At 34.3% G+C, this 12,006-nt stretch overlaps 3 protein-coding genes across 7 annotated transcripts in view; all 3 read left to right on the forward strand.

Annotated features, from left to right (window-relative positions):
- Nucleotides 1-10,730, forward strand: LOC126914589 (venom protease-like). 2 transcript variants are annotated; one of them, XM_050718718.1, is made up of 7 exons: nucleotides 1-102; nucleotides 679-764; nucleotides 1,633-1,929; nucleotides 2,429-2,731; nucleotides 2,885-2,986; nucleotides 3,058-3,209; nucleotides 10,348-10,730. In XM_050718718.1, exons 2-7 carry the CDS (start codon nucleotides 683-685, stop codon nucleotides 10,504-10,506), a joined length of 1,095 nt encoding a protein of 364 aa, XP_050574675.1. In that variant the 5' UTR covers nucleotides 1-102; nucleotides 679-682; the 3' UTR covers nucleotides 10,507-10,730. The 2 variants fall into 2 exon arrangements, with proteins under 2 accessions (XP_050574675.1, XP_050574674.1); XM_050718717.1 differs by lacking the exon at nucleotides 10,348-10,730 and adding an exon at nucleotides 3,557-3,939.
- LOC126914602 (venom protease-like) overlaps nucleotides 28-12,006 on the forward strand; it is a 38,485-nt gene continuing 26,506 nt past the window's right edge. Inside the window, exon 1 of one of the 3 annotated variants that reach the window (XM_050718746.1) lies at nucleotides 28-49. The gene's annotated coding sequence lies outside the window, so the exon portion shown is untranslated. Of the gene's footprint in view, nucleotides 50-6,818; nucleotides 6,841-12,006 lie in introns of those variants that run through there. The other 2 variants (XM_050718743.1, XM_050718744.1) reach the window with 2 other exon arrangements.
- Nucleotides 6,793-12,006, forward strand: part of LOC126914587 (venom protease-like) — a 25,601-nt gene continuing 20,387 nt past the window's right edge. The window contains exons 1-6 of one of the 2 annotated variants that reach the window (XM_050718714.1): nucleotides 6,793-6,893; nucleotides 7,470-7,555; nucleotides 8,424-8,720; nucleotides 9,220-9,522; nucleotides 9,676-9,777; nucleotides 9,849-10,000. In XM_050718714.1, the coding sequence (XP_050574671.1) occupies nucleotides 7,474-7,555; nucleotides 8,424-8,720; nucleotides 9,220-9,522; nucleotides 9,676-9,777; nucleotides 9,849-10,000 (936 nt within the window). In that variant the 5' untranslated portion in view covers nucleotides 6,793-6,893; nucleotides 7,470-7,473. The remainder of the gene's footprint in view (nucleotides 6,894-7,469; nucleotides 7,556-8,423; nucleotides 8,721-9,219; nucleotides 9,523-9,675; nucleotides 9,778-9,848; nucleotides 10,001-12,006) is intronic. The other variant, XM_050718715.1, reaches the window with a different exon arrangement.

Here is a 12,006-nt window from a genome sequence, read left to right on the forward strand (position 1 = left end):
AATATAATAGATAATTGTAAGTGAAACGACAAGGTGATGGTATAAATAGGTACTTCGACGAAAGTTGGTACGAGTGTAACTACGTTTCTCAGGAGTGGTGAGGTAAGTAGGAGCGAAATGCACAATAAGAATTGAATTTATATAGAGCATTTTGTTATAAATCTGCCTATGAACATATAGAAACGTGTTTTAATATTTACAAGAATCCAGATTTTTCCATCAAAAGTTATCTGAAATTGATGATTTTCCTATTTGTACCTTTCTTATAAGTTCCTTGGAATCATATCAATCTAAAAAAAAATCAACGGTAATTTTATTAAAACTGTTATGGTGCTCTTTGGTGATTTGCACAAATGAAAGTTTCATTGCGACGAGTTTGATCGTTCTAGTGTTAAACTAAACGATTTTCAAAAATGAAATTTCACAGAAACGTATGTCAATAATGTTTGTCATTCCTATGATCTATGTCGCGAAATTGTGCCACGTTTCTCATGTAAATTCTACTTATCACGCGAAGTGAGTTGCTTTTGTTATTATCAGCTTGCCGTATTTCTAGTTCGCCACATTTTTTCGCTTTTTGTTTCAAAATATCGAATCATAGTGTGATCCAAGTTTCTCTTATTAGATTCACTGTTCGTTCGTTCTGCGTCTTTTCAATTCAACATTTTTTTATTTCAGGATAATGACAGGCTTCGATATATTGTTCGCATGTTTCGTGTTAATTAGGTTGCTGGATCCATTAGTTCATACAGTGTCTGCTCAAGGTTTGCACTTTAAGTCGTCTTTTTCCATGCATTTCTGATTCTAGTTCGATCTTGTCATGGAATCTGCGTGTAATTTCGAAATTTTACGCGTTTATGATTCATCAATGAGAGAAAGTAATTGATTTCAAATCTACCAGAACTATTATGTATACTACTTATTTGCGCATTTCGAGTCGAATCGAATTCATAAAGATTGCTCTGTTACATGCTGATTTACGTTTTATAAGACATAGTAGGCACACTAACATGCGTTTCCATGAAATTGTGTCGAATTTACTATGATATTTTTCTATCAATGTTACAACTACCACCGTATTGTTGATTAGTGTGCGAATTGTACGTATATACAATTATCTATATTCGTATTTTCGGGCACCACGCTCCAATACTCCTAATTTCGAGTTGATAGAGAATCAAAAAAGTAACCTGTATCTTGCGCAGGAAACTACGCAACGAAGTTTATACGTATCCTTCGCTGTATTTGCTGAAGAATCAATCGATGATAACAATCCTTGATGTATAGTAACTTAAGCGTTTGATTGTAGCAAATTCGTGCTGTCGTCGTGCTAATAACTATATGTTATAGTATAACAATAAATATCTACGTTATGAAAATGAATAACGTACCTGCAGTGTAACTATGTTGTTAATGATGGAAGAAGCGTGTAATCGGACGGTATACGGTGCGAACGAAGTATCAGGAGTAATGGTTAATATTTGAAAAAAAATATATATACATTATTATTAAAAATTTTAATTAAGGAGCTAACCGGAGAAAACGAATTAATTCGTAACTCTATTGCCAATTTCTTAGATGTAATAATTTCAGTTCTCTACAAATGTTTTGTTTTAAAATTGTTTGATCCAGAATGTATCACACCGGACAATCAGGAAGGCACGTGCCTCCACTTCAGAAGATGTCAGCCTCTGCAAGAAATACAACAGACACAGGACCATGCAGCCACCGACTTTTTTAGACAATCACTGTGCCCATCCGATGACAATGATCAGATCTATTGTTGTCCGAACAATCCAAACAAACAAAAGAGGGGACTTTTGATTTCTTTTGAAACTAAGTATAAGTATAGGGCATTGCGACCACCATACTGTGGTTTTAGTAACGCTACGCATACCAGAGTGGTTGGTGGTAAACCAGCGAAGCTTGGTACGTTTTATCTCTTCCTTTCCGATTAATAATACGCGATTTGTTACGAAGTATGAACTTTAAAGACACTGAATAGCACATCAAAATACGTTTCAATTAAATTAAATAATAATACTAGGATTTCATCGGTAGTAACTTTACTTATTAACTTGAATTACTTCTTTCTTTCACGTCATGTTAGGAAGAGCATCTTTTTACTTGGAATTAAAAATCGATATAGGAGTAATAATATGGATAGAGATCAAAAACTGCTGGGGAGATATTACATGTTTGAACTTTATAGTTCAGTACAGTTCAAGTAGAAATTATGTAGAATTGTTTAATAATTTTTATTCCAGTAAAGTTAAAATTTAATTTCTCTCTTTATCAAATCTCTATTGGAGAGCATTTGTAGGTATGTACTTATGGTCTTCTACATGATCGAATATCCGATAGATAATAATAGTTTTTACGCGAGAGGAAATTATGTATGTTCGCAACTATAAGTATTGCGTTTTAGGTGCTTGGCCATGGATCGTTGCATTAGGCTTTCATAATTACACACACCCATGGGAGGATCCGGAATGGCATTGCGGAGGTTCCCTGATATCGGCTAGGCATGTTTTGACCGCAGCACATTGTGCAATACTCAATAGTTTGTACGTGGTTCGAATCGGGGACTTAAATCTGAAACGAGATGACGACGGAGCGCATCCTATTCAAATGGGATTCGAATCTAAACTAATTCATCCTAATTATATTGACGGACAACACTCCCATGATATCGCTATTCTTAAATTGGAGAGAGATGTACGATTTTCGGGTAAGTGGTCAAATATTGTTAAGTTTCCAATATTTATGCTGTGGAGTATTACTAAACTATCATTTCTTTCAATTTTTTTATCATAAAACATGTAAAATTCTTTCTCATACTTTTTCCGTTTCCTTCACAATCATATATTCCCTTATTTTTCAGAGTACATACGTCCCATTTGTCTCCCCCTAGAAGAGTCCCTTCGAAATAACAACTTCGAGGGTTACCATCCTTTCGTTGCCGGATGGGGAAGATTAGAATTTGGTAAGCGATACTAATTTTATAATAAAATTAAACAGTTCCAGTCTTAAATGTCTTTCTCATTTTTTTCGTAGACGGACCATATAGTGATGTATTAATGGAAGTACAAGTACCAGTGGTTAGGAATGCCGAATGCAAGACAGCATATTCCAAATTTCGTAATGCACCTATCACTGGTGGCATGATATGCGCCGGATATGCTCAGGGTGGAAAGGATGCTTGTACGGTAATTAAATTACAGATTTACTACAAATTATACCATGTTTGAAGATACGTCGATTCGAATCAACATCAAGTCGACGTCTTAAACATTAAAAATAAAAGATAAACACAATTTAATATTTTGGCCCACTTCTCTCGCAACATTAAGGTATTTAATCTCATTTCCCTCCAGTATTAGTTTTACTCAAAATACATATAATACATACATCATAAACTGAAATATTTCAATACATAAAGTAATGATAGATTATTACTGTATGAAAGTATAATTTCAATATAACTCGAATGAAATATTTCAACTTTGATTAAAAGCTTTAAACATTAAAATTAAAAATGTAACGCCCGTTCCAGGGTGACAGCGGCGGGCCACTGACAATACCACGGCGATTTACCTACTATCAGATAGGTATTGTGTCCTTTGGTTATAACTGCGCTTTACCTATGTACCCTGGCGTTTACACTAGGGTCACGCCCTACCTCGACAGCTTTATTCTCCCAGCGTTGGAATAAAACGATTATTAGTGTTGCATAAGTATCATTTTTCGTGTACGAAAAAGGAAGTTGTAACTTTCTGTTGTGGAGATAATAAGCAGTTGAAACTTACATTGTTTTGTACGTCAGGAATGATTGCCTTAAAATGCACGAAATGTAACTTTAAAGCGACACTAATTTTTTACACATCCTACACTTGTACGATTTAGATATATAGAGATAATAAAGGAACATTAATTAAATTTCTTTCTCTGCTTGTCTTTTTTTGACGGTAATAATAAATCAACTTTCGGAAAGCTCATATAAATTGTGTTTATGATAGATTAAGGGAATAATTAAATATTATACTTAGAACGTGTACTTCTTGTATATACATACAAAGTTTTCGACTACTCTGAGACATTTCATACGATAGAGAACTTCCGGAAGATTGGACACAGAGGGTACATAAAATACAAGATAAACCTCGCGTCTTTCAAAACTATTTTTTATTCCAGGAAAATGTCCCATCTATTCTTGAAATCACATGAATCCTCGAAATTTTACTTATTCTTTTATCACTTTCCGATTAAGTACACTCTTGCTGCATGTTTAGCTATATGTAAAAGAAATTTCTATTCGGCCAAAGGTATATTTATACATTACAGATAGTTACAAGACGCTTTGATTCTCAGTCTATTGTGATGAATAAAACTGTTTATACTGCTAAATCTGATCGTATTTTGTTGCATGTAAGTACACATGTACGTAATGTACGTTACTTTTGTATCCTCTCGAACGTTTTAAAATCGGTTAAACTTACTTAATTTTATACATATTTTATAAAACTACTTTGTATGTTTGTTTAAAGTGTTAATCAAAAGGCTGGTGCGCAAAGAAGAAGAGGCGCAATAATGTGGCCTGATGACATTTACGAATATTTAAGAATCACCTCTACATTAGCTCAGATATATAAACATATATTCTTAATCTTTTTAAAATCTAACAAATAATCTTAATGTAATAAATCATGCTGAAAAGGACTTAGTTATTTGCATTAGAAAAGGATAAGAAATCGTTCTTACTCTTTCAAGTAGTTTTTCCAAAAAGACACAAAGATGGAGAAATTAAATACAGAAAGCAGGAGAATAGAAAAGTATGAATAGCCTAAATTCATGTAGCATGAGTAAAATTTATAGTGAAGATGTATAGAATATATATCGTACAACGAAGATATGCGAAATGGATATTAGGCTTAGATATGACAACACCAAATTACATATTGATAGAGGAATGCAAGATAATAAAAATAAAAGAAAAAGCATTAAAAAGAGCAGCAAGGTATGAAGAGAAAGCCCTAGAATCAAAAAAGGAATTAGTAAGGGAGTGTATAAAGGAAAGAGGGAGAAGCTGGGGAAATGGCCATGAAGGGAAAAGAGCAAGAAAGAGCAAGAAAAGACGGGTCAAGAAGAGGTGTGAAAGGGAGGGACGCAGATAGAAGCAAGACAGGAGCAAGAAAGGATGACAGCGGACCAAACTATAGAAGATGATAGAGCGAAGCAGCGGGATGGGGGAAAAGGTTAAGGGAATCCAAATATAATATACACTACAGAAATATAACCAGAGAAAAGTTACCTTGGTGGGAGGAAGAAGTGGAAGGACAGAAGATTACTAGCAAGATTCAGATGTGGAAATGAAACCAAAGCAAGGGACTACTGGAAAGACGAGAGAGAAAAAAGATTCAAACTATGTAAAAGGAAAGAAGAAGACCTGAGACATGTAATAGAAGAATGTGAAATAACGGGAGGTCCAAAGGACATAGTAAAAACGCTAAATGAGACTGGAGTAGGTTTAACGGGACTAAAAACAATAATAGAGAAGAGAAGGGCAAACTACAGGAAGGATGCACAGTAAGGAGACTAAAACCCAAAGATGCAATAGTTTTTCGTCATTAGTTGTTTATTTGTAATTCCTAGTTTCAGCTTTTAGAGATAGAATAATTAAGGGAGTGCAATAGAATAGAGTGGAAAAGAGGGGAAGTAGACATATAAGAAGAGAAATAGACATAAGAGATGTAAAACCGAAAGCTTGTACAAAGCCGAAAGGCACGGACTAAGCAATTGTAGATGTTTGCGTGAGGAGGACGTAGGTCGTGAGGATTAATGACGAGATTACTTGTTATTAAGACAATAAAATAATATAAAAACGTAGACATTAGCCGTTAGTACGAAGTATAAATCGCAAAATAAAATCGCGGAATAAATACTCGTAAATGCTCGTCGCGTAACTTGATAGACGCTCGTAAGATACTCGAAGATACTCTAGATGGTGTTAGATACTCGATATGAACTCGCTATATACTGTTGCTCGCGATCGCATCTGTTTACTTATGCTGGTCGGGAGAGAGTCGGAAAATTCAAATTCGTCTTCATTCGACGGTTGCATGTAGCGGCGACATTGTTTCGCCCAGAGTTTATTTGTCATTATGTTTCATGCATCAAGGATAAGTCAATGTCTTGAGGCAAAACAACAACACGAGTCGCTTTCGACTAGCGACGTCCTTTGATCCCTGTGCCATTACACAATAGAAAATAATACGAAATATATCAGAAAATATATTAGATTTATTTAATAATAATTCCATTCGTAGGAAAATACGGAGAATCCGTGCTAAGAATATGGTAAAGATGAGGTTGATTCCCGAAGAAAGAGTAACGAAGTGTCAATCTCTCTCTAGAGTGCGTAAATATTATATACAGAGAGGTACCACATACTATGAACGTATGATAACGCGAGTGTGAAGTATCTCTGTTGGAGCATTGCAGAATATTCGTAAAAGTGAGCATCGTTGAGTGGCATTTCTCATTTAGCCATCAAGCGTACAAGTAGAAGGTTCTGAAGATTTACGTGATTGATTTCTGATAATTCGGTGTCTACAAATCAATGACTTTTAGGATGAATTAAAGTTGCACATGCAAACACGAGCAAACAGTTTTCATCGTAAAGGTAACTTTTATGTAATTTACGCGCAAAAAGTACTTATTTCTGTTACCACGCTATTGCTGTTTTGTAAATTTTAGTAGCACAACTATCGGTAATGTGCAATAAAACATGCAATATAATAGATAATTGTAAGTGAAACGACAAGGTGATGGTATAAATAGGTACTTCGACGAAAGTTGGTACGAGTGTAACTACGTTTCTCAGGAGTGGTGAGGTAAGTAGGAGCGAAATGCACAATAAGAATTGAATTTATATAGAGCATTTTGTTATAAATCTGCCTATGAACATATAGAAACGTGTTTTAATATTTACAAGAATCCAGATTTTTCCATCAAAAGTTATCTGAAATTGATGATTTTCCTATTTGTACCTTTCTTATAAGTTCCTTGGAATCATATCAATCTAAAAAAAAATCAACGGTAATTTTATTAAAACTGTTATGGTGCTCTTTGGTGATTTGCACAAATGAAAGTTTCATTGCGACGAGTTTGATCGTTCTAGTGTTAAACTAAACGATTTTCAAAAATGAAATTTCACAGAAACGTATGTCAATAATGTTTGTCATTCCTATGATCTATGTCGCGAAATTGTGCCACGTTTCTCATGTAAATTCTACTTATCACGCGAAGTGAGTTGCTTTTGTTATTATCAGCTTGCCGTATTTCTAGTTCGCCACATTTTTTCGCTTTTTGTTTCAAAATATCGAATCATAGTGTGATCCAAGTTTCTCTTATTAGATTCACTGTTCGTTCGTTCTGCGTCTTTTCAATTCAACATTTTTTTATTTCAGGATAATGACAGGCTTCGATATATTGTTCGCATGTTTCGTGTTAATTAGGTTGCTGGATCCATTAGTTCATACAGTGTCTGCTCAAGGTTTGCACTTTAAGTCGTCTTTTTCCATGCATTTCTGATTCTAGTTCGATCTTGTCATGGAATCTGCGTGTAATTTCGAAATTTTACGCGTTTATGATTCATCAATGAGAGAAAGTAATTGATTTCAAATCTACCAGAACTATTATGTATACTACTTATTTGCGCATTTCGAGTCGAATCGAATTCATAAAGATTGCTCTGTTACATGCTGATTTACGTTTTATAAGACATAGTAGGCACACTAACATGCGTTTCCATGAAATTGTGTCGAATTTACTATGATATTTTTCTATCAATGTTACAACTACCACCGTATTGTTGATTAGTGTGCGAATTGTACGTATATACAATTATCTATATTCGTATTTTCGGGCACCACGCTCCAATACTCCTAATTTCGAGTTGATAGAGAATCAAAAAAGTAACCTGTATCTTGCGCAGGAAACTACGCAACGAAGTTTATACGTATCCTTCGCTGTATTTGCTGAAGAATCAATCGATGATAACAATCCTTGATGTATAGTAACTTAAGCGTTTGATTGTAGCAAATTCGTGCTGTCGTCGTGCTAATAACTATATGTTATAGTATAACAATAAATATCTACGTTATGAAAATGAATAACGTACCTGCAGTGTAACTATGTTGTTAATGATGGAAGAAGCGTGTAATCGGACGGTATACGGTGCGAACGAAGTATCAGGAGTAATGGTTAATATTTGAAAAAAAATATATATACATTATTATTAAAAATTTTAATTAAGGAGCTAACCGGAGAAAACGAATTAATTCGTAACTCTATTGCCAATTTCTTAGATGTAATAATTTCAGTTCTCTACAAATGTTTTGTTTTAAAATTGTTTGATCCAGAATGTATCACACCGGACAATCAGGAAGGCACGTGCCTCCACTTCAGAAGATGTCAGCCTCTGCAAGAAATACAACAGACACAGGACCATGCAGCCACCGACTTTTTTAGACAATCACTGTGCCCATCCGATGACAATGATCAGATCTATTGTTGTCCGAACAATCCAAACAAACAAAAGAGGGGACTTTTGATTTCTTTTGAAACTAAGTATAAGTATAGGGCATTGCGACCACCATACTGTGGTTTTAGTAACGCTACGCATACCAGAGTGGTTGGTGGTAAACCAGCGAAGCTTGGTACGTTTTATCTCTTCCTTTCCGATTAATAATACGCGATTTGTTACGAAGTATGAACTTTAAAGACACTGAATAGCACATCAAAATACGTTTCAATTAAATTAAATAATAATACTAGGATTTCATCGGTAGTAACTTTACTTATTAACTTGAATTACTTCTTTCTTTCACGTCATGTTAGGAAGAGCATCTTTTTACTTGGAATTAAAAATCGATATAGGAGTAATAATATGGATAGAGATCAAAAACTGCTGGGGAGATATTACATGTTTGAACTTTATAGTTCAGTACAGTTCAAGTAGAAATTATGTAGAATTGTTTAATAATTTTTATTCCAGTAAAGTTAAAATTTAATTTCTCTCTTTATCAAATCTCTATTGGAGAGCATTTGTAGGTATGTACTTATGGTCTTCTACATGATCGAATATCCGATAGATAATAATAGTTTTTACGCGAGAGGAAATTATGTATGTTCGCAACTATAAGTATTGCGTTTTAGGTGCTTGGCCATGGATCGTTGCATTAGGCTTTCATAATTACACACACCCATGGGAGGATCCGGAATGGCATTGCGGAGGTTCCCTGATATCGGCTAGGCATGTTTTGACCGCAGCACATTGTGCAATACTCAATAGTTTGTACGTGGTTCGAATCGGGGACTTAAATCTGAAACGAGATGACGACGGAGCGCATCCTATTCAAATGGGATTCGAATCTAAACTAATTCATCCTAATTATATTGACGGACAACACTCCCATGATATCGCTATTCTTAAATTGGAGAGAGATGTACGATTTTCGGGTAAGTGGTCAAATATTGTTAAGTTTCCAATATTTATGCTGTGGAGTATTACTAAACTATCATTTCTTTCAATTTTTTTATCATAAAACATGTAAAATTCTTTCTCATACTTTTTCCGTTTCCTTCACAATCATATATTCCCTTATTTTTCAGAGTACATACGTCCCATTTGTCTCCCCCTAGAAGAGTCCCTTCGAAATAACAACTTCGAGGGTTACCATCCTTTCGTTGCCGGATGGGGAAGATTAGAATTTGGTAAGCGATACTAATTTTATAATAAAATTAAACAGTTCCAGTCTTAAATGTCTTTCTCATTTTTTTCGTAGACGGACCATATAGTGATGTATTAATGGAAGTACAAGTACCAGTGGTTAGGAATGCCGAATGCAAGACAGCATATTCCAAATTTCGTAATGCACCTATCACTGGTGGCATGATATGCGCCGGATATGCTCAGGGTGGAAAGGATGCTTGTACGGTAATTAAATTACAGATTTACTACAAATTATACCATGTTTGAAGATACGTCGATTCGAATCAACATCAAGTCGACGTCTTAAACATTAAAAATAAAAGATAAACACAATTTAATATTTTGGCCCACTTCTCTCGCAACATTAAGGTATTTAATCTCATTTCCCTCCAGTATTAGTTTTACTCAAAATACATATAATACATACATCATAAACTGAAATATTTCAATACATAAAGTAATGATAGATTATTACTGTATGAAAGTATAATTTCAATATAACTCGAATGAAATATTTCAACTTTGATTAAAAGCTTTAAACATTAAAATTAAAAATGTAACGCCCGTTCCAGGGTGACAGCGGCGGGCCACTGACAATACCACGGCGATTTACCTACTATCAGATAGGTATTGTGTCCTTTGGTTATAACTGCGCTTTACCTATGTACCCTGGCGTTTACACTAGGGTCACGCCCTACCTCGACAGCTTTATTCTCCCAGCGTTGGAATAAAACGATTATTAGTGTTGCATAAGTATCATTTTTCGTGTACGAAAAAGGAAGTTGTAACTTTCTGTTGTGGAGATAATAAGCAGTTGAAACTTACATTGTTTTGTACGTCAGGAATGATTGCCTTAAAATGCACGAAATGTAACTTTAAAGCGACACTAATTTTTTACACATCCTACACTTGTACGATTTAGATATATAGAGATAATAAAGGAACATTAATTAAATTTCTTTCTCTGCTTGTCTTTTTTTGACGGTAATAATAAATCAACTTTCGGAAAGCTCATATAAATTGTGTTTATGATAGATTAAGGGAATAATTAAATATTATACTTAGAACGTGTACTTCTTGTATATACATACAAAGTTTTCGACTACTCTGAGACATTTCATACGATAGAGAACTTCCGGAAGATTGGACACAGAGGGTACATAAAATACAAGATAAACCTCGCGTCTTTCAAAACTATTTTTTATTCCAGGAAAATGTCCCATCTATTCTTGAAATCACATGAATCCTCGAAATTTTACTTATTCTTTTATCACTTTCCGATTAAGTACACTCTTGCTGCATGTTTAGCTATATGTAAAAGAAATTTCTATTCGGCCAAAGGTATATTTATACATTACAGATAGTTACAAGACGCTTTGATTCTCAGTCTATTGTGATGAATAAAACTGTTTATACTGCTAAATCTGATCGTATTTTGTTGCATGTAAGTACACATGTACGTAATGTACGTTACTTTTGTATCCTCTCGAACGTTTTAAAATCGGTTAAACTTACTTAATTTTATACATATTTTATAAAACTACTTTGTATGTTTGTTTAAAGTGTTAATCAAAAGGCTGGTGCGCAAAGAAGAAGAGGCGCAATAATGTGGCCTGATGACATTTACGAATATTTAAGAATCACCTCTACATTAGCTCAGATATATAAACATATATTCTTAATCTTTTTAAAATCTAACAAATAATCTTAATGTAATAAATCATGCTGAAAAGGACTTAGTTATTTGCATTAGAAAAGGATAAGAAATCGTTCTTACTCTTTCAAGTAGTTTTTCCAAAAAGACACAAAGATGGAGAAATTAAATACAGAAAGCAGGAGAATAGAAAAGTATGAATAGCCTAAATTCATGTAGCATGAGTAAAATTTATAGTGAAGATGTATAGAATATATATCGTACAACGAAGATATGCGAAATGGATATTAGGCTTAGATATGACAACACCAAATTACATATTGATAGAGGAATGCAAGATAATAAAAATAAAAGAAAAAGCATTAAAAAGAGCAGCAAGGTATGAAGAGAAAGCCCTAGAATCAAAAAAGGAATTAGTAAGGGAGTGTATAAAGGAAAGAGGGAGAAGCTGGGGAAATGGCCATGAAGGGAAAAGAGCAAGAAAGAGCAAGAAAAGACGGGTCAAGAAGAGGTGTGAAAGGGAGGGACGCAGATAGAAGCAAGACAGGAGCAAGAAAGGATGACAGCGGACCAAACT

This window comes from Bombus affinis, chromosome 3 (genome assembly GCF_024516045.1).
Source record: "Bombus affinis isolate iyBomAffi1 chromosome 3, iyBomAffi1.2, whole genome shotgun sequence".
In the NCBI taxonomy this organism is placed as follows: Eukaryota; Metazoa; Arthropoda; class Insecta; order Hymenoptera; family Apidae; genus Bombus; species Bombus affinis.

Excerpts from the sequence above, each read along its gene's own strand:
- LOC126914589 (XM_050718718.1), top strand. The coding sequence starts at position 683 with ATGACAGGCTTCGATATATTGTTCGCATGTTTCGTGTTAATTAGGTTG. Across the intron at positions 765-1,632 it reads TCATACAGTGTCTGCTCAAG|AATGTATCACACCGGACAAT; the intron begins GTTTGCACTTTA and ends TGTTTGATCCAG. Across the intron at positions 2,987-3,057 it reads ATGGGGAAGATTAGAATTTG|ACGGACCATATAGTGATGTA; the intron begins GTAAGCGATACT and ends TTTTTTTCGTAG.